General features: G+C 37.8%; 1 protein-coding gene across 1 annotated transcript in view; it reads right to left on the reverse strand.

The window, feature by feature from the left end:
• Positions 1-9,062: 9,062 nt before the first annotated feature.
• ZPLD1 (zona pellucida like domain containing 1) overlaps positions 9,063-26,392 on the reverse strand; it is a 250,430-nt gene continuing 233,100 nt past the window's right edge. The window contains exons 9-13 of the mRNA XM_055316249.1: positions 25,924-26,004; positions 19,188-19,359; positions 17,752-17,860; positions 11,363-11,392; positions 9,063-10,956 (exon numbers count right to left, since the gene is read on the reverse strand). Coding sequence (XP_055172224.1) covers positions 10,781-10,956; positions 11,363-11,392; positions 17,752-17,860; positions 19,188-19,359; positions 25,924-26,004 — 568 coding nt within the window. The 3' untranslated portion in view covers positions 9,063-10,780. The remainder of the gene's footprint in view (positions 10,957-11,362; positions 11,393-17,751; positions 17,861-19,187; positions 19,360-25,923; positions 26,005-26,392) is intronic.

A 26,392-nucleotide genomic window follows, 5' to 3' on the forward strand; every position in this document is an offset into this window, starting at 1 on the left:
GATACAGGGGGGATTCTTATCATCCCCACTTTACAGATGAGGAAACTAACTTGGAGAAGCAGTAAGTGGTAAATGCAAATCCATGTTTTAAAAATTGAGGCAGGGATCTTATACGGCGTCTTTGCTCAAGTCCTTTCACATGGTAGATCCTTAGAAATATTTGCTGATGAATTAACTGACAGCTGCTTTTTCCACCAAAGTACTGTGTTTTAGGGTACAAGCAGGATAAAGAAGAAAAGTGAAGGCACAACAGAGCTGAGGAGCGAGGATAATGGTAGCAGCTAACATGGATTGCACGCCTGCTATGTGTCAGTCACTGAGTAAGGGACTTATACTCATTTATTCTTTAGAACCACTTGTGGGGGGCACCTGGGTGGCTCAGGAGGTTAAGCATTTGCCTTCAGCTCATGTCATGATCTCAGGGTCCTGGGGTCAAATCCTGTGTCATCAGGCTCCCTGCTCAGCAAGGAGCCTGGTTCTCCCTCTGCCCTCCTCCCCACTCACACTCTCTTTCTCTATCAAATAAATACATAAAATCTTTCATAAAAATATATTCTTTAGAACTGCTTGTGAAGGTAAGTAGCATTTTCTTCCACATTGTTCACGTGAGGAAACTATAGGATACGTTTCAGGAAAGACATCCGAACCCAGGTAGGCCGACTCACAGCCCATGCTCTTCACCTCTCGCCGCTGTACAGGAACAACTGAAGAAGTCAGAAGTCACAATAACAGCAAAGATCAAGTGCAACAGTAGGGAGAAACCAGGCAAAGTGGACCATCTAGTATCTTCCAAGTGCTAGACCTCTATACAGATTGTCCCCGGTCCTCAAATTAACCCCATTAAATTAATTAAAGAATGATGTCATTTGACTGAGGTGGCCAATGTGAGCAAACCCAAATCCAAGCCTCTGAACGCTTCAAGATAATGAAATCAAAATGCTGAGGACGACCAGTCATGAACAGCCAGCTTTCAGCTGAGGCTTTCAGCCACAATCAGTGGATACTTTCTTTTCTTTGCTTCTGCCTTTTTTTTTTTTTTCATAAGTCTCTTCCACTGGTTCCTTTCAGTGAACTGTTCCAAACACCTCTAGTTTGGCACTGCCCAGTTCAAATGATTCACGAAAATAAACTCTTAAAGTTTTTTTTTTTTTTATACGCCTCCCTTTGTCATTTAACAGCCCAAAAGTTGGTGTGAGAGTCTTCTCTTCGTGGATAAGGAAGCTGAGGTTCAAAGAAGTCAAATACCTTCCCCAAGTTCACGCACCTAACAAATGACAGAGCTATGATTCAAATCAGGTCTGATTCCAAAGCCCATATTTTTTTTCTATTATATAGGATTTCCAGAGACCAAATGCGTACAGTCTAGACGATAGAATTGTTCCACGTGCAGGAGCAGTCTGTCTCTAAGGAACGTGGTACAGACAGCAAAGGAATTCCATATGTGCATGTCTTTGATCAAAGAACAGTCTTTCTCTAACTGGAGAGTTCATCCCCTTTATCTGAGCACACAAATTACTGCCACCAGAGACTAAACAAGGAGGCATGAGGGGGAAAGCACACACCTGCCCTGTGAGGTCAGCCGAATCAGCCCTGGTGATCAGTAAGTGAAAGTCTTATCAATCACATTTCCAGTTGTAGACTCCTTCTTCCTATTAGGGAATATGCAGATGCTGCCATATATCTCTGGTGGTCTCCTTTCAACTTTCTGGAATTGCCTTCGATCTTATTCTAGAAACATGGTTCTCACACTCTAGCATGCAGCAGGATCAACCAAAGAGCTTGCTAAATAGAAAATGTGGGGCTCCATCCCCAGAGTTTCTAACTGAGTAGGTCTGCCCTGGGTCCTGAGAAGCTGTGATAAGGCTGACAGTGCTAGTCGGGGACCATATGTTAAGGACGATTAGTTTTCAATTTATTTCTTTTTAATACAGACCAATGTTGGCCATAATGTGATATCAGATATCAGGAAAGAGCAACCTATTCTAAAAGTAAAGTGTTCAATTCCTTGACTCTAAGAACCTCCCGGAAGCTCCAAGTACTGATTTACGGAGCATTTGCATTTCATAGTAAGTTCTACATTTTCCTGAGCACAGAAAGCACATATAGAGATGACAACTAAGATAAAAGTTAAAAACAATTAGTGCTTATTATACCTTTACAATTTATGCAAAAGTCCTCAAAACTCAATTTTCATCCTACATGGCTTAGATTCCTTGGGTTAGCCCTGGTAATCAATATAATCTGGAAAGTTTCACCTTATCAATATTTTTGAACTTATTTTTTCTGCCAATATTCAGTCTGAAATAAGGTTTTGCTCATGTTTTGCAGATGATTTTCAAAAAAATCATTTTCATAGCTTCACTGTGAGCATTAGACTTTTACAGTTGTCAGGGCTCAGCTAGGGAAAGCTATGACTGTTTCATTTTGACAGTTCCTTTGGAACAATTATTTAATGTGAGCATTATTTAAATGTGAGAGTGGAATGAATATATCTTGGTGTGGTTTTTAAAATCTAGTCTCAACATCTTATCTTCCATCTACATTTAAGACAGCACATTATTCTTTACTTCTTGCCTTCCATTTAGAGTTAGCACAGAGTTTAGATACTGGGGGAAGTAATTTAGACTGAAGAGCAAAAGATATACATTCATGTGCTATCCTCGGCTCTGTTATTCCCTTAATCCCATCTGAAGAGAGAAAAATGTTGATTTTTAAGCTGAAGCAAAACGTGATATCTTTTGAACGGTACAGGTGACAATTCAGGAAAAACCACACAGTCCTTAAGGCATTATTTCAAACCTGCTGGGTATGTGTAAAGTTACTCTTGCTGGCTGCCATTTGAGGAAATATCCACTGTTGAGAAAAAAAAATTTAACCCAAAGAGTTAATAAATTAGTGGAGGAAAGCTGCCCCATTTTTTTCCCTCAGACCTGTAGGAATTCGGGCCTTATAGTTATAATGAATTTCCGTCCACCCATTCCCAGGAATACTTAACAGGTAATGGAAGAAATGTGAAGTGTCAGCAGAGTAATTAACACTGTTCTGAAGGGGAGATGGGGTGAGGCAAAAACGCAGAGAAAATAGTTATTTGTTCACTTCAAAATCCAGGTAGTGTTCAACTGAAGGGGGTGATCTGGAGAATTTCTGTATCTTTTTCATTGGCCATCTCTCTCAAGATTCGGCAGGCAGTGGCATTATTCTCATTCTGGAAATTGCCTCTATGTTCAAACAGCATTCATTACAGGCAGCTTTTCTCAGATCTAAAGGGCAGGGGGAAACAGATTATTTGTAAAATAAAAACATAATGCTGGCATGGATGTCTTTCCCTCCCGCCCCCCTCAGGGTGAGAGGGAAAATGCCTGGGTGTTGTTTTCAAACATTCCAGCCATCAACTCCAGTGAGCGTGGACAAACATAATTTTCATTGTTGACATAATGAAGATGATGATGCTTTTCAACCATTTCCCAGAGCATAAACCCTTCTTCAGTGCGAGCCCGGCTAACCATAACGAATGCTGGTGATGTGGGAAAAACAAATGCACAAATGAAAAACAATGAGTCGGATAGCTCATTCACTGCTGTCAATAGAAGCCAGAGTCCCCCCAAATCCGCTTAGTATCTGCCATTGTATAATCTGAAGTGCATTGTAGATCATTTGCATCTTGAGTAAAATGTTAAAATTAACAATTGAATAAAATGTTAGGAATAAGCAAAGCATTTACATTCTCACTGTCTCTCAGAAAGTTTTGGGTTTGTTCCCTTCATGTGTATGTTTATTAAAATAGGTACAAATATTTTTCTCGGTAGCTGAAATAAAACACAGTTTTTTAAATTGATGCGATTATCTCAGGAATATATACAAAACATTTTTTTCAACTTCTAAATCATTAGAAAATGAAAAGAAAAAAACATGCCAGAGAGTCATAAGATTAAAATTAAAACCAATAATTTTTCCTTACTGACCATAGTTGACATTCCTGCCAATTTCCTTCCTATCTTTTTTTTTTTTTCTGTGTGAGTTTATATTATAGATACGGTCCAGTATTCCTTTTCCTTTTCATATTCCAGCATATTCTTATTTGGTAAAGGGTTTTTTAATAACCGATTTTCAGTGTCTACATATTCTTATATCACAGAACAGTCATGCAGTACATCTAAGAATTCTATATTGGAGAATATCTAAGAGGCATCTAATGCTTTTTTGTACAAAATAATAGTGACAAACATCTTGTACATAAATCGATGTATCTAACATTCTAAGGTTGTGAGTAAATGATGACATTATTTGAGTGGCACAGGCTTAAGTCAGACCTGATAATTCTGGGCATGTGGACTCCCACAGTACATTTCCCAGACACCCTTGCTGGTAGTATGACCATGTGACCATGTTCTGGCCACTAGAATATGAAAGTGTCCTGTGGCAGCTCCCAGCAAACTTCCTTACATGACTGATGGTACAGCCCTTTGCCTCTACTTTTGGACCTTTCTCTCTTTGGGATCATGGTATAAGGACCGCAGATCAAGGATGGTGGTGTGTAAGAGAAATTCTCATTACATATCCTTTGACAAATTGGAAAAAAAAGCATTAAGGTTTTGATAAATCTTTTGATGAGAGCTAGTGAATCACCTTTGTTCCCTGTTGTAGTTCAAGAGTGAGGGTGATGCCCCCCCCCCAAAAAAAAATCATGATTTATCTCTGTAGGATTGAAGGGAGATTCGAGTCCCCTTTCTCCCCCAGTGGGCATGGTGCATTATTCTCTGTCACCTCATTTTAGCAACAGCAAAATATGTGTTAACAAAAGATACCTTTTAAAAAGCAAATAATTTCCAATCCCAGGTGGTAAATAATTTCTAAAATGTACTGTATTTCCTCTCAAGTAATTTTTCATTTTAGTCAATTGTTCACTACTGGAAAAAAAAAGGTGACAAACTACATACAAGAGGAGAAATAGCTTAAGGGCCTTTAGAACTTTGAGGCAAAATTGTGTGAACTTGTCAAACTACAACTCTCCCAGGATCTTCCAGTGTCCGTTGATTGGCCAAACCAGCAGGGCTATTCAGTACCGGATTCCATCCTGGGCAGTGCTAAAGGAGCTCTACTCTTGATGAAAACTAACCTCAAAATTTGGACCACATTGGGCCATTAAACCTCTATATAATGACAGCACTTCACTTTTCAGCATAGAAAATGAAAGAGAAAATTGAGGTAATTATGTTGGCAATTTAAGTAAAACAGAAAATATCCAGATCCTTGAGGCAAAGAGAACTGGAGAGCTGCACTATGCAGATAACAATCTGAGCTCTTGATTTCACTTTTTGAAAAATATAAAGCATTTTGCAAATGAAGTTTACTGAGCAGAGATTTCCAAAACTTATGTCAAGGACCTGTGAGTAGAAGGCCCCAAACCGGTTCTCTCTCTGCTATCTCAGCAGAAAAGTGACCTTAACCACATTTATTTTTCAGTTCTCCTGTGTCACTCACATTTGCAGAAACTGATGCTGTGTACAAACAAGCAATCAGACAAGGTATTCTCACAAACATGGAAAGGTGACATCAGGGAAATACAAATCAAAACCACCATAAGATACCACCTCACCCCAGTGAGAATGGGGAAAATCAGCAAGACGGGAAACAACAAATGTTGGAGAGGATGCGGAGAAAAGGGAACCCTCTTGCACTGTTGGTGGGAATGTGAACTGGTGCAGCCACTCTGGAAAACTGTGTGGAGGTTCCTCAAAGTGTTAAAAATAGACCTGCCCTACGACCCAGCAATTGCACTGTTGGGGATTTACCCCAAAGATACAGATGCAGTGAAACGCCGGGACACCTGCACCCCGATGTTTCTAGCAGCCATGTCCACAGTAGCCAAACTGTGGAAGGAGCCTCGGTGTCCATCGAAAGATGAATGGATAAAGAAGATGTGATTTATGTATACAATGGAATATTCCTCAGCCATTAGAAAGGACGAATACCCACCATTTGCTTCAACGTGGATGGAACTGGAGGGTATTATGCTGAGTGAAGTAAGTCAATCGGAGAAGGACAAGCATCATATGGTCTCATTGATTTGGGGAATATAAACATTAGTGAAAGGGAATAAAAGGGAAAGGAGAGAAAATGAGTGGGAAATATCAGTGAGGGAGACAGACCATGAGAGACTCCTAACTCTGGGAAATGAACAAGGGGTGGTGGAAGGGGAGGTGGGCGGGGGGTTGGGGTGACTGGGTGACGGGCACTGAAGGGGGCACCTGACGGAATGAGCACTGGGTGTTATCCTATATGTTAGCAAACTGAACTCCAATAAAAAATATACAAAAAGAATAAATTAAAAAAAAAGAGAGGTGACATGTTTATCCAGTTTCCACTTCCTTGGAGCCTCTGGAGCAGATGGGCCACCATCAGGAGAAATATGGGTAACAGCTACCAGAGATTCTCCTTTTGTCTCCCATTAGTGAACTCATTCCCATTAAGAAGGTGTCTCTCCTTCCAGCATCTGGCACTTCCCCTGCTGCATTTGCCCCCAATATCTCTGCTTTGCTGTGTTATGTTCTCTACTGCTTCTGGCCGGTTGTCATGGCTGATGTCATCCCTCACTCTGCTCCAGGGCCAGCCCTGCGGGATGTGGGTGCATCAGTACTTCGATGCCAAGCTTTCCTCTGCCCTCTTTCTCCTGGTGCTCAAAAGGATAATTTGGCACAGCTTTGGAGCTCATGACTGCCCACCTACTCAAGGCCCTATCCTTTCTCTATGTGACCCATATTGCTAGCTGACATAAAAGAGAACCCTCTGCTCCTAATTCCCTACCTTTGGACATTGCTTCAAAATCATTGCAATCATAGACTGCCAAATTGTGTGACATTTTTCTTTTTTCATTCCCTTACCATTATTGGATTGATTAGGACTTTTGGTTTTCAGAAGTGTGATATATTAATGGTGTGTTTGCAAGTTCACCATCTGTGATGTTCATTTTGTATCAACTTGACTAGGTCACAGGTCATTAGACATTGGTCAAATATTACTCTGGGCGTGTCTGTGAGGTGTTTCTGGATGACAATAACATTTGAGTAAATGAGTCAACAGATTGCCCTCCCTCATGTGGGTGGACTCCATTCAGTCATTTGAAAATCTGGATAGAACAAAAAGGCTGAACGCCCTGTGACTGGGAGAGAAATATTTCCACCGGACTGCCTTTCAGCCTGGGACACGGGTTTATTCCTGTCTTTGGAACTGAATGGAAATAATAGCTCTTTTGGGGTTCTTAAGCCTGCTTGCTAGCTTGCAGACTGGAAACACACCATCGGCTGTCTTGGTTCTCAGGCCTTTGGACCCAGGCTAACTCCACCACCAGCTCTCTGGGCCTTGCTAACTGTAGATCTTGACACTTGCCAGACTCCATAATCATGTAAACTAAATCCTTAAAATAAACCTCTTTATATATAGTACATATGTCCCATTAGTTCTTTTTCCTCTGGAGAACCCTGGTTAATACAACAGGTAGCCCCCTGGCATTTGTTTTCTTAACTACCCAACTACATTTTTCTCTAAATTACAAATTTGGATTGTTTTATATTAAATGTCTCCTCACTTGTAAATAATTGAGGAACTTCATTCTCACAGGCAATTGATCTGTGATCGACTTGCTTTTTCCCTTATAAATATAGAATGAAAGCCAACGTGTGCTAGCCTAATAGCCTCCACAGTCATAATAGAAGGCTCTCCATCCTATTAAAATTCTCTCCTGCCAAGTGCTCTGGAAATCCTTCAAATTATGTCTCATATGTGCTCACAAATAAGTATCTCCCAGGACTTCCCCTGCTCTTTTCTCACTTGTAGAAAGTTTACTACCTTACATTTTCCATGCTGACAATGTCATGAAAGGACATCATTTCTGCAATGCTCCCAAAGCTAAGTGCCAGCATTTGAAGACCCAGAGAAGTACTCACTTCTATAAGATTAGATTCTCCTTGAATCAAGAAAAGTTTTTTTCCTCAACTCTATGTCACTTCCCAAAACAAGGAATGACAGCCAGAGTTTGGTGGAACTGTCATGAGAGCCCGTGAAACTCTAGGCAGAAGCTGAGCTCCTTGTCTTTCCAGTTCTGACTTTCCCCTCAAAGTTTTAAACATTATAGGTTCAATTTTAATCAGTGCTCAAATTCAAGGTAAAGTACACTTCTTTACCATCAGCTTCTCCTGAACAGGTCTTCTGACGCAGAGCCATAACCAGGAAGCTCAAAATGGAGAGAACAAGCTTCATCTAACTTCAGAGATCGCTGCCCTTTCCTGTCCCATTAGGTAACTTCTATTAAGTTCAATACTTCTTAATGCTTGTGAAAGCGGGAAGAGTATGTTGAGACTAGGAAGGAGAAATATCGTTTTTTAAAAAAACCAGATGACTATTTTAAAGATATTCATTTATAATTATTTTATTAACGATTATCTTTTACACATCATCAGACCTTACCCCTGAAGTGCAAAAAAAAAAAAAAAAAAACAAAAAAAAAACACAGTTTGAGGTATCAAAACTGAAGGAACGTTTGCACGTATTTTGTAAGGCTTTCACACTAAAGTAACCCAAATATTCAGTGCAACTAAGTACTACATATAACTGCAGGTTGACGAGAACAAAGCTATATAAAACAAACCTGGTCTGTCTCATTATAGCTCTGATTCTCCCATTTATGATGAAAGGGTGGCAAAGAAATAATGTGAGATGTAAGTGGCTTGCAAAATGATGTGTCCATTACTCAGTTTTCAAAAGTGGTATATAGAATATAAAAGGTCAGCACTGGAACAGCAGTCGTCCCCAAAGCACAAAATCAAACTGACCAACTAGTTTTAATGATAATGTTCTATTCACAGGATTTAATCCTCAGATTAATGGCAATTCACTTAAAGTACCTGAAACAGATCTACCAGACTAACACTATCCATGCACATGAAAGGTCACATAGGTAGCATGCATGGTCTTTCCTTTTTTTTTTTTTTTTCTGTAGGATTTTTTCCCCTTAAAGTAGAAAACAAAATTTTAATACAGATAAAAGTTCAGAATGGTCACTTCAAAGTGATTTTGAAATAACACAGGGAAGAAGAGGTTGGCTTTTTAAGTGTTAGATTTTTTAATATCAAATAAATTATCCAAAGACTTTCCAGATCCCATTTCACTTTGACTGTATCTACACCTTGAAAAAGAGAGGTGAGGCAATCATATGGCTAATTATCATAATAGAAACACTTTCTTCTGATCTGTTCAGGCAAATTGGAGAAAAGGTGTTTTTTGATTTGGTGATTGATTTAATTATTAACTTCAGAGCATAACTACATTTGAAACAAATTTAAAATTGCATAATGATTTGCATATAGTATAGTAAATTAAGTTCTGAATAATGGGTCACAAATATTGAATAGAAATTAGTCTCTACAGCAGTTGTTATAGTTAGCATAGCACTTCTGGTAGCCACACATGCTAGGTTTTGATGTTTGTCACCGAATTCTTCTATTCAGTTGTGTAGATAGAGTGAAAAAACAGAAAGTTGATTTTTTTTATAAGAACATAGGCTGCTTAAACCTTGGCTTTGAAACATTTTTTTTTTTTTACAAAACTGATAAAGGATCACATACTTCTTGCAGTTTACTATTATAGGAAAATACTGTTTATTCCATGGCAATCATGACATTTTCAAGAAGACACCTTAGAAAGTAGGGCTCCTCCAGATTCTTTGTTTAGCCAGCATCAGAAATTTGTGGGAAAAGGACATTTTTTCAGAGACTCCAACAATGTTCTGCAAAACGTACTTACCCAGTTTCCTCGTTGTCACGGGGGAAAAAAAGGAAACTAGGTTCTTAAATTCCCCCATGGGAACACTATACTTATGTGTGGGGACAGTGTCTTCTCCCACAACTATGGTTTGTTTTCTCCTGTAATGGCTCCTGAATGAAGAATGATCTTTGCCTTTGCCTCACTGCTGGAAACACAGCTGCAAAATCAGCTGAGTTATTTACCTGGGAGGAGAGTCAACATGTGCTGATGTTCTCACTTGAACCAGGAGAAAACTGATCACATTCATTTCTAACCAAATGAATAATGTTCTAGGGTCACTTAGTATCCTTTAGAGATTAATGACTATTTTTACTGTTTGCTACACAAGTAGATGCTCTAGGTTAAGATACATTTCCCAAGAGTTTGTTGTTTTGTTGTTGGTGTCTTGTTTTTTTTTAATGAATGTCATCAGACATGGAAATCAGCCAAAAACACAGGTTATAGAATGAGTAATTAAATCTCAGGTGTCCGAATTGGCCAGTCCAATTAAAACATATCCCCAAGCTGGAATTATCTGGAGTAAAACAAAAAAGGAACTTTCATTTTAGGACCACATATACAAATCTAAATGCCATCACATCGGGTTTTAATGCTAAGGGGGAAAATGCAACAAATGTACTTTTTTCTATGCCTACCTTTTATCTCTATAACAACCATTAATCAAAAGAAAATTAAAATAAAATGAAATATGACTGATCCTGTATGATCTAAGTCCTGAATATTGTTCGCTTCCTCTCATTATACCCACTGGTGCCAAACAAAAAGGGCTGGCCACATACATAGTGACAAGAACAATATCACCACAATTCTTTCGCTATCATTAGGCTAACAAGCTACACTGTGAAACCTATCAAACCTACAAATATCAAATGCTGGCTGGCATTCAGTTTGGATGAAACACTGACCAGTCACCCATGCTATGGTCAGTGAATCCTTCTTTCAAGAGGAGGGACCATTACAGTCAATCAAATACTGGGTTTCTAATGCCATTCAACACCAAATTGGTGGGTGTCTTCCTTTGTAGAAGGGCCAGTGAGCACAGGAGAAGAGAAAAGCTCATGACTCCCAGAATGACCATTCCCGATATCAGTGCACTGGTGACAGCATTCAGCTGGAAAGGAGGTTCATTTGGAGAGCCTGCAAGCAATAAAACACAGGAGAACAATCCAATATCAGATTTATCTCGCCTTATCCCCATTTATACCTGCAAAACATCTGTCATTAGTATCTTGTAACAGCATGAAGTTGATTCATTCTATAATCTATTTGACTATAATTCAATAACCAAAGGATTATGTGATTTAGATATCTTGTATCCCATAGGCAGGCAAAAAAAAATCATCTATAAAATGCTATAAAAACTGACCAACAGGTCACATATCAATTCAGAAATCCTCAGTGAACAGTTATGTAAAATATAACACATGCGTAAAATCAGAACTCATTATATTTAGTTGTTTAGAATTTTGCAACTGATCGTCAAAAAATACTAAAATTTTTTGAAAATCATACTTTTATTTTCAATATATGTTCATTATCTTACCAAGCTGTGAATTGTTGGTTGGAGTCTCATCTGGGAGAGAAAAGAAAAAGAAAAGTGATACTGTATCTCTAAATATTTACTTATGTTTATTATAATTCTGTGATTACTTTTTACCTACACGTGCCCTCATCTTCACCCACAAGCTCCATGGGGAAGGCAATAATGAAAATCATCCTAAATCATTCTCTTTCTGTTCCACGTGTCTGAGGTTTTATTATCTTTCTATTCCATAAGCCCAACCCTGCCACTGCCCCGGGCATACAAATATAATTGCAAAATATACTATATTATATTCTTTCCTGCCAACTTTGCTTTGTCATTATCTCTTTAGTCACGTTAGTGGGGGCAGTAATTGTTCACAGCTATTACATTTTTATAGCCCTATAACCTGCCATTTGTTATTTTGTTTTAGAGAAATATTCATTATTTAGTGCCGCTCTATTTTAAGTGTTGCCAATTTGCCCATCATAATCTGCAAAAACATCATTTTAAGTTCCAAAAAGATAAATTCACACTTAATAACTAAATGAAAGGAAAACATGGCTCCTAATCTTGAGTTGTAGGGTTTTTTGCATCTGTTATGTAAAAGATTAAAGACATCAGTTTTTTACTTGTTCCTGGCAAACATAATAATAGATGCAATGAATGGATTCACCTGGTTTCCCAACCTGTGTTCCTCATTTGGTAGTCATATAGCCATTAACCCCGATGATGCACAATGAGTGGATTTCCTTTTTGTTCTTAAATACAAAGTATATATGTGTCTGTGAAGGTCCGTTATTTGAACCATAAAATGTGTGCAGTTCACTGTTCGATTTTGGAGTCTAAATATCATTACAATTATCATGTGTGTAATGCCATACAGTTTACAAAGTGCTCCTTCATGTTATCACATTTTGTCCTCATAACAGCCATATGGTTTTGATATTATCGCTACCCCCATTTTACAGATGAAGACACTTCCATCTGTCACAGCCTCCATGATAAAGTAAACAGGTTTAAATAAAAGCTCAGCTTCAGAATTCTTTTTCTACAATAATATAAACTAGCCAAGTATGGAAAATATTTTTAGTTATAAAGATGAATATCTTAAGCTATGAAACCCCAGGATTAGTATTTGAAACAATTGATTGGGAGAACCTGATGTGATATTTATAGGCAATCTGATGCCATGTCTTTTAAGACACATGAGTCTTGGTAGAAATGATGATTCTGCTGTTTGAGCCTGAATTACAATGCCCCAAATTAATAGAGTGCTTATTTATAGTATTCTTTAGAATGGTGAAGTGCACCACTATAAGACAAAAAGAACAAAAAAAGCCACAAATTCTCATTATAGGACACCCTTAGGAAAACCCTAACCTCCAACCAACACTATTTTGTAAAGACATTTGTTTCTCATGGAAATGGATGGAATGAATGAATTGTGATCAATTCTTCCAAAAGATTTCCCAGATAAGTTGCCTCACTAGAACATGGAGAATATATAATGCTCTAAAGTTCCTTTTTCAAACTTATTCTTTGTTTACAAGTCACACTTATTTGTTTTTTTTTTTGGGGGGGGGGAGTTAAAGAATAGAAACTCCTCCCTCCTATGTGTCCCAAATTAGGTGAAAGTGCTAGGACTTGGGGCATTTGGGTAGCTCCGTTGGTTAAGCATCTGCTTTTGGCTCAGGTCGTGATCTTAGGGTCCTGGGATGGAGCCCCACATCTGACTCCCTGCTCAGCAGGGAGCCTGATTCTCCTTCTCCCTGTCTCATGCTTGTGTGCGCGCTCTCTCTCTCTCTCTGTCTCGAATAAATAAATAAATCTTTAAAAAAGGAAGTGCTAGGACTGGATGCCCACACTATTTTCTGCATCCTGAAGTTATTTAAAGAGGTCAGAATATTCCCTTCTCTCCCACATTACCACAAATACTTCTGTAGGAACAATATCCCAGGTATCCCTCTCCAGGCCTGGGCTGTGGGACAAATCCTCACATGAGACAAACTGTCAAATGAGCTATACCAGCTATAGGTTCTGGGACTATAAAAAAATGAAAGCATCCTACCCTGGCAGATGGCTAAAATCAAAGCAGGTGATATTTGAATATTATTTGGAATTATATTTGATAGGGGATAAAGGTAGAGAGAATCACTTTATGTAGTAGCTGTTTCTGGTGTCCTTCAATTTCCAGTATCTTGAAATTTGGTCTAGTCCCAAAGGAGAGGTAGACACTTTCCAGATCTTTTCCACCACACACTCTGTTTTTTTTCTCTTATACCTACTTGGTCTTACCATATACATATATATTAAAAGAAACCTTCTGGAATTGGAACAGATTGGAATACTAAACTTGATGGGCTGTTCAAAAAACATGCAGCTCGCTGAGGACCCATAGGAAGAAAATAATGGTAGCAATACCATAGCTGTTTGAAAGCCAGAAGCAGCAGATAAATTCTTTTTCTCTGCTTTTCTCTCATATACGTAGTAGAAATAAATGGAAAAAGTAAACATTGGCACAAAGATATATACAGAATAAATACTTTTCCTTTCTTAGCACAAGCAAACTCTTTTTTAATCTTTAGCTACCTACCTATATGGTAAAATGGACTATATATGTCAAATTCAGAACTCCTGAACTTTTTTTTTTTTAGAGAGGGAGGGCTGAGGGATAGGGAGAGAGAGATTTTTTAAAAATATGTATTTATTTTATTTGAGAGAGAGAAAGCAGGGTGGGAGGGGCAGAGGGAGATGGAATCATCAAGGCCCATCTCCCCTATGGGCCAACATAGGGCTTGATCCTAGGACCCTAAGATCATGACCTGAGCCAAAGTCAAGTGTCAGAAGCTCAGCCAACTGAGCCACCCAGGCGCCCGAGAAAGAGACAGAGAGACGAGCAGAGAGACAGTGTTAAGCAGGTGCCACACCCAGCACAGAGCTGACGGGGGGGCTCAATCTCACAGCCCTGAGATCATGACCAGAGCTGAAATCAAGAGTTGGAAGCACAACAGACTGAGCCACCCAGCCACCCTGAGAAGTTCCAAACTTTATCCCTTCCACCATGTGTTACATTTGTCAAGTCTGTCTCTACTTTTGAATGTTAAGATCCTTGAGAGCAGAGACTATTCTTTAGTGTGTTTGCAGTTCCTAGCAGAGTGTCTGTACCATGTGGAGATTCCAATGAATTTATTAACTCCCCATAAAACTCAATGACATGGGTTGACTAGCTTGGCTTGGACTTCTCCATTGGAATTTACATAATAAAACAATTAGGTACTATTGTTTCCCGGTACTTGCAATTGTGAATTTCCAGAACTCTACCCCTTGATAAGCATTCCCCTAGTGAATAGTTAACAGCATGCGGGGGCATAAAATAAGAACGCTTCAGGAGGGATGCTTGGGTGGCTCAGTTAAGCACCTGCCTTTGGCTCAGGTCATGATCCCAGGGTCCTGAGTTTAAGTCCTGCATCGGGCTCTCTGCTCAGCAGAGACTGTTCTCTCTTTGCCTGTTACTCCCCCGTGCTCTCTCCCTCTTTCTTTCTCTGACAAATAAATAAAAGCTTACAAAAAAGAATACTTCAGGAATTTTGAGGATTTTAAACTTTGAAAATATGAATATTTTGCTAAATCAACCAACAAAAGGATTTACAATGTTGGGTAAAAATAACCAGAATGTCCTTGATTTCATTAAAACAAAAATACTGAGCTTTAACAACTTGTTAAACTTGACCTAAGTCAGATGTCCAGGGGAAAGGAGTGGTTCAATGAGTAAACAGAGCAAAACTCCCAAGTACCAGAGAGCTTTGGAAAGAGCAAATCAAGCCTGAAATTGGACTTGTCTATATAAAATCGGCCATTGGATCTGAAGAGATAAATTCTAGCTGACTTAAGATAAAAATAAAGTGAAACTTAGAAAAGAAGGTAGCCCTGGTCATTAAGCCAGACATTACGTTTACATAGAATTTTCCTGTGGATGGATATAGCTTGATTTCTGAGTTCTGTATTTATGTAGAATTGAATAATTTTTAAATTATGATACTGTAGTATCATAATGTAAACATTGTTATATATGGCCTTCCACACAGTGGGGTCACCATGATTGCCCCAAAATGAGCACCTTCCTATGGCTATTTATCAAAATTATAAAAAATAAGTCTGCAGAGAGAAAGAGAGGAATCAAGAGCATCTGGAAGGTTTGAACATGATTCTTTGGGGGCTTTGATGATGAGGAGACGGAGGTAACCAAGACAATACTACTGTGTTGGAAAATGAATGTTAGGGTGCCTGGGTGGCTCAGCCAATTAAGCATCTGCCTTTGGCTCAGGTCATGATCCCAGAGAGTCCTGATATCAAGTCCTACATCAGGCTCCCTGCTCAGTGGGGAGCCTACTTCTCCCTCTGCCCTACCCCCTGCTCATGATCCCTCTCTCTCTTTCAAATAAATAAATAAATTAAAAATAAATAAATAAATAAATAAATAAATAAATAAATATTAAAAAAATAAAAGGAAAATGAATGTTACCCTTGAGGTGAAAATAGGTTGAAATTGGAAAGGAAGAAATTCAGGCATGACATCAGAGGCACTATGATCAGGGCATTAGCTCCTTAAGGTTTTAGCACAGATATTTTGGGCAACTGAATATGGTGTAGGTGAACCCTACAAACCTGCATGGCTGGTTAGCTATGGTAGTATTAGAAACTTCTAGTTGGTAATCTTTACTGGGATTTGAGGGTCTTAGAAATGTTGGTCTTTATAAAAAAATTTTCTTATGCTAACAAATTAATCAAAATGTATAATATTTAAATTTGATTTGACCCAGGTAAGAAAGAAGCAAGGAGGCTAATGAGGAAAAGCCATCTACTCAACAAGGGCAGAGAGATGTCACTTTCAAGGTTTTTATTTTTTTTTTCTTATACAAAACTGACTCTAGATATGTTCCACAGAAATAAAAATATTTTTTATTGTGCCTACCCAAAAGCATTCCTAATTATTGGTAACAAGAGTTTTCATGCAGTGTAATTCTATGAGCTATTTCTGACAGCCGGACAGAGATAAGAATTGGGCCTTTCACAAACCACAAACCAGTCATTTTCAAACCACTCAAAACACATACCAAACCTCAGGGAGTGCAGACTAAGTCTGAGATTTCATATTTAATAAATTTCTGCATTAGTTTTAAAAACACACTGGCTTGTTTTTAAATAATGCTGTCTACACAAACACAGAGGAGTGAATAATTCAAGCAATTGTCTTGACTTGTTAGGCCCAAACCACATTTTGCTTAATTATCTATTTCGGGCAAAGCTTTCTTTTCACCGTGGAACAGGAGTTATGGGAGGAAAATGACGATAACTTATTCAAAACATAATAGCCTTATGGCTCATATAAAATTCAGAAAAAAACTGTTACAATATAATCCAGACCATAATTCTGCCTTTTTTAAGACAAAATTTAGAGCTATAAAGTTAGAATCTTAAGGCCAACTTCTTCAGACCCCTCATGTTAGAAATAAAGAAATATTTGCCCAGAGAAGTGACATAAAATCCTAAGTCACATAGTTTGTTTAGATAAAAGCTGGAGCTAGAACCAGTTTTTCTGACTTAAGTTTGTGTTATTTACATTGCACATCTGTTTTATCCAATTGATTCTGAATGTCTCTGGGTTCACACTGATACAAAGCAATTTTCCTTTGGAGAGTGTGTGCATAAATGCACATGCACACTTTTATTGTTTCATATTTGTGTACATGAGGATATATGTGTATCAACAGTGTGTCTATTAGATTCATGACTGTGATTGAGTGCGTTGGAAGGGGTGTGTAATATTCAGGATCCTGGGAGAAAACAAATTACTCACATGGGTATTTGAACTTTTTTAGAAAAGCTTAATAGGACTATTTATAAAGATATAGGGAATTCACACGAAAAAGTCAAGTTCCCTGGGCTATGGGTCAAGGGGGGAGTTTCCAGTTCTGTGGGGGAAGTTGTCTGGGAGAAGTTGTGTAGACTTCACGTCCATCCCCTGATTGAGCCACCCTACTGGCCATACCCAAGCAAACACTGGATGGCAAAGAAGTGGACGGGTGCAGTTCACATGGGCCCATCTTCTGGGGCTGAGAGCAGCTCGGGAAAGGGGAGAGTGACACACGTCCAGCAGGTCTATCTGTGTGTGTGCATGCGCAGTGCGTGCATGCGTGCAAAGGGAAATATTGTAAAGACAATATTGCCCTTTGTGTGAAAGTTGAGTAAACAGGAAACTACTGTGAAATTAAAGTTGCTTAGCAGTTTATCTTGTTTCACAGTTAATTAGTGCTGTTTAGAAAGCACTTTGAGTCCTCCTTAGAAGCCAAGTAATAAGCCATTTTGGAAGAATCTATTACTACACACAAAAGGAGGAATGTTCCTACCACTCCGAGTAATGATGGGACCAGCAGAGAGGACGGCGTTTCCAGACGTGCTCGGGGGGCTCCAAGTGGTCCTCCTCCCCGCATCCCTCCTTTCTCTGTGGCCGCAAATCTGAGGTGTTAATGAAAACAAATGAGATTCCACACCGGCACAAAATTGGTTCTTTATGGCCATTTGGAAAGCAGATTCTTTTGGAAGAGATACCACATGTTTAATTTTATTCATTTACTTCTGTGCATTTATTTAATTACTTTGCATATAACTGCTACAGCGTCTCTTACCCTGGCTTGGGCCACATTTCTTATTTCTTCCCGTTATAATTGTGCTTTGCCTCATTAATTTACATAGCTCAGTGGTTCTCCTGAAAAGGAGCTGTGTTTATCAAACTTTTCTACTTTTATTTCTCTCAAGCCTTTAATAAATGTTTTCCAGAAGTGTCGGTCAGCACAGAGTCAAGGTAATGTGGACTCACCATTTAACCCCATCTGACATAGCTGGTTAGGACTCAAGCCATCACTTGTTGTGAAGAAATGCATGAATTTGCACATGAATAAAAACTTATTAAAGCTACTTTAAATAAAAAATGTGGCTTCATTTTTTTCCTCAGGTTAATATGGATGTGACCTTAGGGGCCTGTCGGAAATATATATATATTTATATAAATAATAATAAATAATAAATATATTATATATATTATATATTATATAATATTTTATATATAATAAATATATATTATATATATTTTTACTCACTATTAAATGGATCAACATTTTAATGATGGCTGTATGCAATTCAGATCCACACCTTTTCTAACCTGTAATCCAAGGGATTCCTGAGCCATCAGTCCCAAATCTACCTTTCTAGTGCCAGTCCTTCCCCCTCCATAGGTTTTCCACTCATCCTCTAACTCTAATCCATCACCTTACTGAAAGCTTGGCAGTTCCCTGGTTACTCTGTCTTATGTGTCTGTGAATTTGGTCAACCTATGACATGGAGTGTCTCTCACACTCTTGATTTTATCGCTTCAGGGTTTCTCCACCTTCAAAATCACACCCCGGGTTTCACGTCTTCCTCTTCCATCAAACCTCCCAAACTCTGGCTCTCTCACAATGGTGAATACTGCCTCTTACCACAACCCATATATGTCTGCCTTTGCCCCATAACATTTTTGTCTTATTTTCTTCCATGACTATGTCATGGTCCTCAAACACAAGCTAAATGAGTTCAGAATTTATGCACACGTGTCTGTATTCCCAGTATTATGCTTGGCACAAAGTAGGCATTCAGTAGATCTTTATTGGATGAATAAATAAACTCTACTTAAAACCATCTCACCTGACACACATGCACTTTCGGTACAGAAATTAGTTCCTAACACTTGACAACCTTTGAGCTTAGATCAATTTGACAATTTAGAATAAAGTTGCTAAAAACATACAGGCATAAGGAAGGGGCAGTCATCAGCTCTGCAGAGCTTGGTAACACAGTGCAGGAAGACGGTGGACATTTTCTGATTCTTGTGTTTCACAAATCGGAACACTTCAAAGGAAAACCGGCCCTGCTGGCTTCTGCCATTTTCAATGACGGTGGTCTGAGGATCTTTGTCACAGCTACATTTTAGGGAATGTGAAAACAGGACGTTACTGGAAATTACCAGCCCAATGGAAATGGTAAACTAATTTCTGCAGTATTAAGAGCTAACAAAATCATGCCGCGTTACAGATATTTAATAAGAGCATAAGCTAACTCAACAAATATGACGAGTGACCTAGATCGTAAAATTTAAGGAGATCAATTTCTGATTATAATAGTACCATCAAATTTTAGAGGGATTATACTTTCATAAGGTTCAAAAATCCAAACAGTATAAAATATGTGTAGTGAAAAATCTCCCCCCCATCGTTGCCCTTGTCCACATCATTCTGCATCCACATTCAAACCTGCCAGAGGTGACCTCACTTGCTGTTGCATCCTCCCAGGGTATATACATACGTAGAGAAGCTGAAGCAATGAATTCCTATTGTTTACTCCTTCTTAAAAAAAAAAAAAAAAACAATAACACACTATCTACATTATTTTGTACCATACCTTTTTTAAAAATTTAGCAAGGGATTTTGGGGATCTTTCCCTATGAATATTTATCAAGACACCTCATTCTTTTTGCACACTGTATAGTATTCCATCACGCACATGTGCCAGCGTTTACATTATCGGGTACCTATTTATGTGCCTTTGCATTGTTTTGAATCTTTTGCTTTTTTGCAAAGTAATAATGAATAGCCTTATACATTATTTTGAATATACGCAAAATTATCTGTACAATACATCTGTAGGATTGTTTAACAGACTTTGCTACATCGCCCTCTGTCAATCGCATTGCAGTTTGTACTCCCCCAGTAAAGTATGAAAAAAAAAAAAAAACCTCATTTCCCCCAGAGCTACATTAACAAAGTGTACGGAAGTTTTTCTGAATTGTTTACTATCGGGCAGGAAAAATAAACTGTCACCATATAATTTGAAACTTGCATTTAAGTCTGTGGAAATGACTATGTGCATCTTTTCATATACATTAGAGCCATCTGTATTTCTTTATCGGAAAATTGTTTTTGTCCTTTGACCAAATTTCTATTTTGCTGCTGCTTTTTCTTTCTGATTTCTGCAAGTTCTTTATGTGTTAGGAACACTAGTTCTTGTTTGTTATATAAGCTGCAAATTGTTTGACTTTGTTGCTTAGCTTTGGACATTTCTTGAGTGCAGGTGCGTGCGTGCGTGTGTGTGTATGTGTGTGTGTGTCTGTTTTCATACATACACAAGAGCTTTATTTTTATGTTAAATTTTCTGTATTTTATTGTATGGCTTTTAGCAAGTCATGTCTTGTTTCATTGTGCTTTACTTTATTATGCTTGCAAAGATTGTGGTTTTTACAAATTGAAGGTTGGTGGCAACTCTGCCTTGAGCAAGTCTAGTGGTGCCATTTTTGCAGCAAAACAGCATTTGCTTACTTCCTGTCTCTGTGTCACATTTTGGTAATTCTCACAATATTTCAAACTTTTTCATTGTTATTATATTTGTTATGGTGATCTATGGTCAGTGATCTTTCATGTTACTATTGTAATTTGGGCTCCCCCCACCCCCACCAAATTCTGCCCCTAAAAGACAGTGAATTTAACTAGCAAATGTGTTCTGACTGTTGCACGGACCAGATGTTTCCCCATCTCTCTCCCTCTCCTCAGGCCTCCCTATTCCCTGAGATGCAATAATATTGAAATTAGGCTGCTTAATAGCCCTACAATGGCCTCTAATTGTTCAAGTGAAAAGAAAGGTCACGCATTTCTCATTTTAAATCAAAAGTTAGAAATGATTAAGCTTAGTGAGGAAGGCATGTTGAAAGCTGAGACGGGCTGAAAGCTAGGTCTCCTGGACTAAACAGTGAGCCAGGTTGTGAAAACAAAGGAAAAGTTCTTGAAGGAAATGACAAGTGCTATCCCAGCGAACGGAGGAATGATAAGAAAGTGGAACAGACTTAGTACTGATATGAAGAAAGTTCCAGGGGTCTGGAGAGAAGATCAAACCAGCCACAACAGTCCCTTAAGCCAAAAGCTAATCCAGAACAAGGCCCTAAATCTCTTCAACTCTAGGGAGGCTGAGGATGGTGAGGAAGCTGCAGAAGAAAAGTTTGAAACTCGCAGAGGTTGGTCATACATACCCATACATGGATATCTACTGTCCAGCACTATTTTTAAAATCTCTGTTTATCCTACTGATTTGTGACGTCACAGTCTATCACATTGTAAATTCTTACCATGTGTTTTGGAATACTATTTCTTATCTCACAAGTCTAATTTTGTCTATGTGGCTAATCTCGCATGATGTCACGTTCCTTTAATAATTTTAGAACTATTATTAAGTATAATATTGGGTAGGGCCATTTCCACGTTTTGGGGTATTTTGTGGATTTGTTCATCCCTTTTCCTGATTAGGTTAGCTTGGGATTATTTGTTTTTAAAGAACTTACTTTTTTCTTTACTTACTGCAAAATTTTGGTTTGTATTTCCAATTCAGATCCAAGTGTTATTTAAGTGTTTAAAACTGCCAAGTCACAGTGACTTTCTGTTTCCATATTGTTAAGTATTGTCAGCTATTAATATATAGCTCATTGACTATGTCATTCAGATCTTTTATACCCTTACTTAATTGTTGGCCACCAGAGCTGAGTTTCCTGAGAGAAGGGAATTAAAGTCTCTCATTTTTATTATGTTTCTGATTATGTCTTTTTATAGTTCTCCTCATTTCCATTTGACAAAACCTTTGATTTCATCCAGGGCATCCTTTATGTCTGTATTGGATTCCCTTGGCCTACCTTCTTTTTCTATTTTTCCTACTCTAATCCTTTTTATCTTTTCCTTTATATTTGTTTCTTTTTATTTGCATTGCCTAGTTTTATTTGCTCTGTCCCATACTGTGCTTTCTGCTGTTTCTATTCTCCCTGGAACACCTAATTATGTCTTCCTTCTGTCTTATAGAAATTTTTCTGTAGCACATTGTTTTTTAGTTCCATCCATTTCCCTTTACTCATTTTTATAGCCTTCTCTTTTATTGTCCTATCCTTTCTTACCTGAATTCTTATAATTCTATCACCATCACTATGATTTTTTTTAAAGTTTGTTTGTTTTTTTTTTTTTTTTTTTGAGAGAGAGAGTGCACAAGTAGGGGAAGGGACAGAGGGAGAGATAGAAAATCTCAAGCAGACTCCCCACTGGGTGTGGGGACAGATGCAGGGCTCCATCCCACAACCCTGAGATCATGACCTGAGCCCAAATCAAGAGTTGGACACTTAATTAACTGAGCCACCCAGGCACCACCCACCATCACTATGTTTTTTTTTAAAAGAACTTCATTTATACATTAGAATTTTCTAATAAAATTTCATCTTTTCAAAGTGTTATATAAATGGAATCATGCAATATGTAACCTTTGGGGATTTGATATTTTTCTACTCAGTGTAATTATCTGGAGATGCATCTATGTTATAGAAATCAATAATCCACTAATTTTTATTTAGGAGTAGTATTTCATGCTATAGATATACTGCAGTTAGTTTAATTACTTATCTAGTAAAGAATATCCATTTTTTTCCAGTTTTTGGCTATTGCAAATAGCTAAAAGTTGGCTACTGCAAATAAAGTTGTCATTATATTTATGTATACATTTTTTGTGTGAGTCCCTTATATAAGCCTCCTTATCACTGAGAAAAATGTCCAGGAATGCAATTGCTAGATTGTAGGGTAATTGCATATTTAGTTTTCTTGCTTATTATTGTATTTTTAAGTACTAAATTTCTCATTTTTTTCTTCCTATGTCTTCCTTTTCCATTCAGAGACTTCCCATTTCATTGTCAAGGCTTCCTATTTTTCCATTTATTAAAAGCACGTTTGCTATTGTCTGTTAAAACTTTCAATAATGACTGCTTTAAAATCTTTTTTTTAGATAATTCTAAACTCTGTCACATTTATTTTTGTCCTTTTCCTAATCATCTTAGATCTTCCTGATTGTTGTTATGACAGGTGACTTTTACTGAACCTAGGACATCTGGACAATTATCTTATGAGTCTCAGAATCTTACATAAACCTTATATTTTAGCTGACTTCCTTTGCCAACACTTCATCATGGAAGGAGAGATGCTGTGTCATTACTGCCAAATAGGACTAGAATTCCAGACTCTTTCTTGGTTTTCCTATTCAGTAGATTGCCTTTTCATTTTGTTGATGATTTCCTTCGCTGTGCAGAAGATTTTAGTTTGATATAATCCCACTTGTTTAAATTTGCTTTTGTTGCTTTATGGTTACTTTGTAATAAAAAAATTAATGTTGCAATGTCTAATTGCAAATCTTGTTTTTCATGCAAGCTTTTCTAGTGAGTTTAATTTATCCTTAAAATATTTTTTCTCAGCTTTTTTTTTTTTTTTACATTTTTTGTGTAGTACTTTGGAATATAGCAAGCAGTATCTTCGTTGCTTACCATTCACATTTGAAAGGTTGGATTTCCCTAGACATGTCATTTTCTGGGGACTCTTTGGGCAATGTGGAGCAGTAAGGACTTTCCTCAAGGATTTCCTCAACTCGAGGTTCTCCCACCTTTGTTTTACAAGGACAGACAAGTTTCCATTGAATGCACCATAACTGTGTAGCTGAGTTTTCCCTGCCTCTCTGAACCTAAGATATCAAGAGTTCTACTATCAGCTCCATGTTCCTCAGCTTCATTCACAAGCCTATTCCACCATGGCTCTTATCTTCCTAGGTGAATCCTTCACTTTTTAGAAGGTACACTTTTCCTGGCACTTTCTGAGATCTACCACTTCTGAGGCTCTGGTCATTCTCTATCCCTTCATTCTCCACATTCCCCAGGGCTTGGCTTGTTGGGTTTCAGCTCTGTTCCTAACAACTCCCACTCAGAGCGGTACCCTCTCCTTCTGGATGTGCATTTCTCTTGGCTGTTTATGAAATCTGCTACTACCCCAACCCCTCAACACTGACTTTTCTTCCTGCTTCTCCTGCCACCTCTCCCCACACTGCTTCCTACAGACCTCCCTCTGCACCATTTGGTCTTGATCTTAATTATTTTTATCAACACAAACACATATTTTGGGATTTCTCAGTTTTCTTTTTCCCCTACTTTCATTGCAACTGACATTTGAGAAACTCATTTAGTTACTCATTTCACTCTCTATAGTTCTGATAAGAACACTAAAGAGATTCAACCCTAAGCCACAGTCATACTAGAAGTCTGACAATCATATTCCAGATTATCAGTATGTGATCATTACAGCAATTTTGGAAAATAAGAAAAACATCAAAACAAAATGATTCACAATCCTACCATGCATAAATAACCACTGTGAGCCTGCTTATGTATTTCCTTACGGCCTTTTCTATCATATATTATACAAATGAAGTTCATTGTACATATAATTATATATGCTGATCCTCTCACCTCATATTTGATTAATTTAAAATTTAAAGAACCACATATTACCAAGGATAAAAAAAACTAAGAAGCCAGAAAGGTAGGAAATAAAATAGAACCAGTCTTATTTTTCCCTGTTTTAGAAGTAACTTTATATAATCTAGTTCCTGTGTGAGATCTCAAATCACTAGTTCTCCATAACTCACCTAGCCATTTCCTCATTGCTGAACACCCAGTTTGCCCTCAAGTTTTACTATTTTAAATATCAGTGATAGATCAGAAAATCATAAATATTTTATAATATGCTTCCAAATTTGTGGATATTCAATCAAAGAATATGGAATATTTTAAGGCTTTTGATACAGACTTTTTTTCCCCCCAAAATGTTGCCCAAATTAACACTTCCAGCAATAGGATGTAAGAGTGTCAGTTTGACCTAGCCTCTGACCATCCTCTTAACCTTGATTAACCAATAAAACATATTCTTTTGGTTTCCCATCATATTGCTCCCATCATGTGTCAATAAGCAGCAGTGATCGGAGCCAACTGCATTTTATAAGCATGATTAGAAGCCATTGCTTGACTCTCAAGTCTGCTCTGCTGTCAGATAAAAATGCTGAAAGGAAACTGGGATGATTGAATGTTTTTATGATCAATGTCCCCTTTCCCCAAATGTAGATTGCATTCACTCTATCATTGTCTATTGGGGAATGAAGTTGAAGTTATTGGCTCTGATAAAAAAGGAATAGTAGGCTTATATCATACTTTCATATTAAATACTGATAAATGAAGAAAAGCATTTTGGGGTCTAAATTATCTATACCATTACTTTAATTTTACTTTCCATGACATACAATGAGACTGTCTAGCTGTGAATAAATAGTACCTCCCCCTGCCTTTCTCTGATTACCAATAATATCCAAACCGTGCTTTTTCTCAGACAGTGAAATATTCCCATATGTCCTAAACATGAATAAAACATCTTTGATGGACCTAACTTACTTGCAGTTTCATTCAACAATAGCTTTATCAGCATTTTTGTGTTGAAAACTCTGCTCAAGTCTTATGCTTCCAGCTTTGTAAGGACTAAAAGCTCAAAATGTAACTTTAAACTTAAAGCTATAGAAGTGCCCTACAATTTGTTTATCTATCTTGGAGTTTTCATTTCAACTATCTACAACTAGGATTTTGCTATCAATACACGACTTACCTAAGGAAGAGATCATATCGAATATCATCATTTGGGTTCCCTGATGGGGTTGTGTAGCAATAATCCATTAAGACATTCCATCTGCAGAAAGAGGCAAGCATAGCCGAGAGTCAGAACCTCCTTTTGGATATTAGTTACTAATCCAAGGGAAGTAAATATTGACAAATGTCTTACCCCATAGAATAGGATCATATTTTTATTAGTTATTTCAGAGGCTTCTTGATTATTAAAATGTTCTCCTAAGCTCAAGGTGTTTAAAAATCTGCAGCAAACTGCCATCCTATATCAAGTGGGGCTAAGGTTAATATCACACAAACACAAAAATTGTGTATAAGAAGAAACAAAAGCCAAAAGTGAGCTACAGAGATGCTTCTACGTTCACTATGAACAACAGCCTTTTGTTTCCAGAAATTACTATCTCCAACAAATGATGGAAGATATTATACTATATACAACAAGGAGTTTGGTG

Source organism: Nyctereutes procyonoides, unplaced genomic scaffold, assembly GCF_905146905.1.
Source record: "Nyctereutes procyonoides isolate TBG_1078 unplaced genomic scaffold, NYPRO_anot_genome, whole genome shotgun sequence".
Taxonomy (NCBI): Eukaryota; Metazoa; Chordata; class Mammalia; order Carnivora; family Canidae; genus Nyctereutes; species Nyctereutes procyonoides.